The 4,424-nt window shown below is 46.7% G+C and overlaps 2 protein-coding genes across 2 annotated transcripts in view; one reads left to right on the forward strand and one right to left on the reverse strand.

Annotated features, from left to right (window-relative positions):
• Positions 1–168, reverse strand: part of POLDIP2 (DNA polymerase delta interacting protein 2) — a 12,122-nt gene extending 11,954 nt beyond the window's left edge. Inside the window, exon 1 of the mRNA XM_018557164.1 lies at positions 12–168. Coding sequence (XP_018412666.1) covers positions 12–112 — 101 coding nt within the window. The 5' untranslated portion in view covers positions 113–168. The remainder of the gene's footprint in view (positions 1–11) is intronic.
• Positions 148–4,424, forward strand: part of TMEM199 (transmembrane protein 199) — an 11,484-nt gene continuing 7,207 nt past the window's right edge. Inside the window, exons 1-3 of the mRNA XM_018557165.1 lie at positions 148–402; positions 2,216–2,289; positions 3,377–3,466. Coding sequence (XP_018412667.1) covers positions 231–402; positions 2,216–2,289; positions 3,377–3,466 — 336 coding nt within the window. The 5' untranslated portion in view covers positions 148–230. The remainder of the gene's footprint in view (positions 403–2,215; positions 2,290–3,376; positions 3,467–4,424) is intronic.

Genomic DNA, 4,424 nt, shown 5'->3' on the forward strand with positions numbered 1-4,424 from the left:
GCAGCAGAGCAGACCGGGCCTGCCGGAGCTCGATAGCGGCACCGCTCGCCAGGCCTCCCTGGCGGAACCGACCAAGCACAGTCAAGCAGCGCCTAGCCACACACGCCGCCATGGTGCTCCGGGAGCCGTACGTCCAACGTCACACGCAGCAGGCTGACAAGACTTCCGCTACGTGAGTAAGTAATGTGACCTTCCTCCCAGAATCCGCCGCGCTGTGTTCATGGGGAGAGATGGCGAGCGAGTGCAGGGCGACAGAGCTGCTATTGCGGATCCTGCGGAAGCTGAAAGGCAGCCTGTCATCGGATGCCAGGAGCACTGCTGAGGACGTACTGAGTCAGGGGCCCGGGGCTCCGGTACCCTTCAGTGTTGTAAGGGAGCTACACGCTGCTCTGCGGGAGAAAGGTCAGAATCTGAGTTTACCTACTGAGGTTACAGCAGCAATGACACCGGGTAGGAGGCCAGGTTGTGAATGGCACCCGTGGGGGACCCAGGCTGTGAATGACACCATGACATGGTGGGGGGGACCCAGGCTGTGAATGGCACCCGTGGGGGACCCAGGCTGTGAATGACACCATGACATGGTGGGGGGGACCCAGGCTGTGAATGGCACCCGTGGGGGACCCAGGCTGTGAATGACACCATGACATGGTGGGGGGGACCCAGGCTGTGAATGGCACCCGTGGGGGACCCAGGCTGACCCAGGTTGCCCAAGGAAGGAACCTGATTGTGTTCTGAAACGTTGTTCTACACTGTGAAACCTTTTTTTGTCAGGTCAATAAAGAGGACTGACACCCCGGGGAGACACAAGCTATAAATGACACACAAGGGACGGTAAATCAAGGCCCATCAGCACAGTCCCTAAGGGTGGCTGCTTGCTATAGATCACACTTCCACATCAGTATCGCTGTTTGGAATGCCTTATGAATTATTAGTATTAATTATTATTACTATTACTGTCAACATTGATCATTGCTGGTACAATGCATGGCACCAACACCTTGGGGCTGATGTAGAAACCTTCCTACAAGCATAAAGCTGGACAAATGCTGTTTGCACAACATTAGTTTCACTAGATGGCGCTGTTCTCTTTGGCACCCTCTAGTGACAGTATTGCCATGTGAACGGCATTCGCTCAGTTTTTCGCTGGGTGGAATGTTTAAACATTACCCCCTCATGTTCATACCACTTTGATTTTGCCTTTCATTTTATAATGGTGTGGCTTCAAGCTGTCTCTAGGGAAGAAATGCAGCTCAAATACACTGAGCGGCCAGATTATTATGACAGTACTTCTTTGGGCCACGAGATGACTCCACGAGATGACTTCGTTGGGCCGCCTCGTGACTCCACGAGATGTTGAAAGGTGATGCGAGGAATCTGACACTGCACTGTTGCCCTTCTGTTGTCTTGTACCAGTCTTGCCACTCTCCGTTCTGCCCTAACATTGACTAGTCGCTGACGGCCACAATTCGCACGTTCAGACCCAGATTTTCGGCTGACAGTCCAGTCTTTAAACACTTTAACAATGAGCCCCTCTTGAACATTTAATGAATTCTGCTGTTTTGCTGATACTTGCTCCATGGCTCCGAGCGCCAACAATCATCCCACGTTCAAAGGCTGTTAAATCGCGTTGTTTACCATAAGGTGTATGGGCAGCTTTAGAATGCTGTGATCACATTGTGGCCTTATTCTGTCTTGACAATAACAGCACTGACTCTTGAAGAGCAATTCAGTTTTTTTCTTTTCATCTTGTTGATGTATATATCCATCATTTCCCATATGCTTTGCTTTATGCAGAATGGCTACCTGTGACTAAGTCAACTGATTGTTTGCCTCAGCAACCAGCCAGCTTCTCCCTTTTTACCACCAATGTAGGTTTGAAAATGAAACGGGTATTGTGATTTGTTGCTCGGTTAAAAAAAGGAATATTTTACACAATGTGGCTTGAATTTCAGCAGATTACTACTGAATCAGACAAAATCCATGCTGTTGGTAGCCCTATACGTCCTATGTGGCTCGATAAAAGTGTATTGGAGAGATTGCTCCATTGACGCTGTGTGCCATGGAAGGGGGAATCAACTGATTTTCTCTAGTAAAGCCCGCCGGCTGAATGACAGAAAATTGGGCTTCATTTGGCCAGCTTTAGATTCAGTCCTTTTAAATCTGTCGGAAAAAACTGCTTTTCTTATGTTTTCCTAATCAGTTTGTCCTCTTTCAGGCTCATCTGTTTACTTACATGAGCTGCTAGAAGGCAGTGAGATCTATCTGCCTGTAGTGGAACTGCCTGAGCGGGTAAGATTGATTTTCTAAGAATTACACGACTCGGAAGTCACTTTGGTGCTTTAAATATAATGGATAGTTCATATTAGGGATGCACCGATACCGGTTTTTCAGTATCGAATACGAGTACCAATATTTTTTTTTTTATCGGTACTCACCGATACCAGTAGTCCCATTTAAGGAAGCCAGGTGGTGTGTAATGACTCGACACCTGGCTTTCTGATTAGCTGGGCGGTGTGTAAAGACTCGCCACCCTGCTTCCCGTTTAGCACGAAAACCGTCTCCATGCTCCCTTGTCACCAGGTGACGAGGAAGCATGGAGCCGGCTTTCTGGCCAATCAGAAAGCTAAGCAGCAAATCATTACATGCTGCCCAGCTTCTTGATTGGCTGGGAAGCCGGGCAGCATGTAATGACTCGCTGCCTGGCTACCCAAAACCAGAAGTTTGGGTATCGGGCTAGGCATCGGAGCATTTGGCCGGGTATGAGTACTCTGCCAAATACTAGGTATCGGTATTGGTGCATCCCTATTTCATATGTACATAATAAGAGAAGTTGGTTTTTGTAATAACAGTTAACAGGACTTGGTGATATTCCGAATAGATTCACATGAGCTACATACAAAGAAGTATATATAGTAAATATGCTACATAGAGTAGGTTAGACATTGCATCTAAATTGACTCTTTGTGACTATTGCCAGACCAATGAAGAGTTCTTTCCTCCTGCAGATATTGGAATCTTGTCTATCTTGCGTCTGTTTCTCCCAATGTTTGTACTATACACAGTAAATAAAAGAAGGGAGGGGCCCCTGTTTTGGTAAATGCATTGGGGATAGCTGCATGCTTGTGTACATTCCAGTTACTAGTTATTCTTTCAAGACTTTTAGGTTAGAGGTATTCTGATAATGCTGAAACAAGGTGGTCACATAGGAAGGTCACCGTGTTTCTTAAAACATTGCCGTAATGTACTTTTAAACCTTGGGAGAGAACAAAAGAGAAGGGCGCCCACCCTAGTGTAGATTCTTTTATCATGTTTTATTGGTTACTTTTAAACCTTGCTTGAATGGACATTAACTTTATCTGCATATTTGCATGTTTAGAACCCGGTACTTGTGGCACGTCTCGAGAAGATTAAAGCTAAGTTGGCAAATGAGGAATATAAGAGAATCACCAAGAATGTCACCAGCCAGGTACAGTAGTTTTAACTTTTAGTCTGTGTTTTCCTAAAGGCATAATCCAGCTTTTGTAAAAAATAAATAATAATAAAAGGACAAATGTGCATTTATTATTATTTTGCATTTGAGTCTGCAATGCATTGCAACCGTGCTCAGTGGTGAACTATAAGCCTTTAACTTTTTGATTGAGTCTAGATTTATGTTTGTCACAAGCATGTTTTAAATTTCACTTACTGTTGGCTGACTCGCTGCCTCTGCTAGACATCTGTTCCATCAACCATTCCTTAGGGGATATAATACTTTCTTAGATTAGTTTTTAGCTTTTCTCCTGCTAATTTAAGGTCGTGTCCTCCATGTTTTTGATCTTAAGCTGGCCATGCACCGAATGAAAAAATAAAACGGATTCCTCCATCAAAGACATGCCGTTTCTTTTGCAGTCTGATGGCGGCCAGCTCATTGGCTGCCAGCTCTGTTCGTATGAAGATTTCCCCAATCATCTTCCAGGACAGCAACCTGAGAGATGATTGGTTCCACCTTCTACAGGAAACACAATTAGCAAAACAGTTAAAAGCCCCTCCCCTTCCCCTCGTACCTCAGTTTAGATTGTGTTTCCTACCGTCCAGGACCACGTCACGTTTGTTCTTTTTCTTCCTGACCGGTTGGCCTTGAGGTCACGGATCCCCCTCTGTGCGGCTCTGCTGTTGAAGGTGTTTTCCCTCCCTTCTGGCCCTGCTGTAGAGCGGAGGGGTGTTTTTCCCTATGTTGTTTGAAAGGCCAGGATCTGGTTCCTTTCTTCCCTTAAAGGATCCACTCCTGAGGCCCCCAGGCCGGTGGCCCTGTCCTGCTTCCCCCTGCTTGATGTAGGGGAGCTGGTAGTGGGGTTCTGTAGCGGTGTCCGGCATGCTGGAGCGGTGAATCGAGCGGGCAGTGGACTGAGAGGCACTTCCGGTGTGTTCCAAGCCTCGTCTTGGGG

The sequence above is a fragment of the Nanorana parkeri genome, unplaced genomic scaffold, assembly GCF_000935625.1.
Source record: "Nanorana parkeri isolate BGI_ZX_2015 unplaced genomic scaffold, ASM93562v1 scaffold269, whole genome shotgun sequence".
Classification (NCBI taxonomy): Eukaryota; Metazoa; Chordata; class Amphibia; order Anura; family Dicroglossidae; genus Nanorana; species Nanorana parkeri.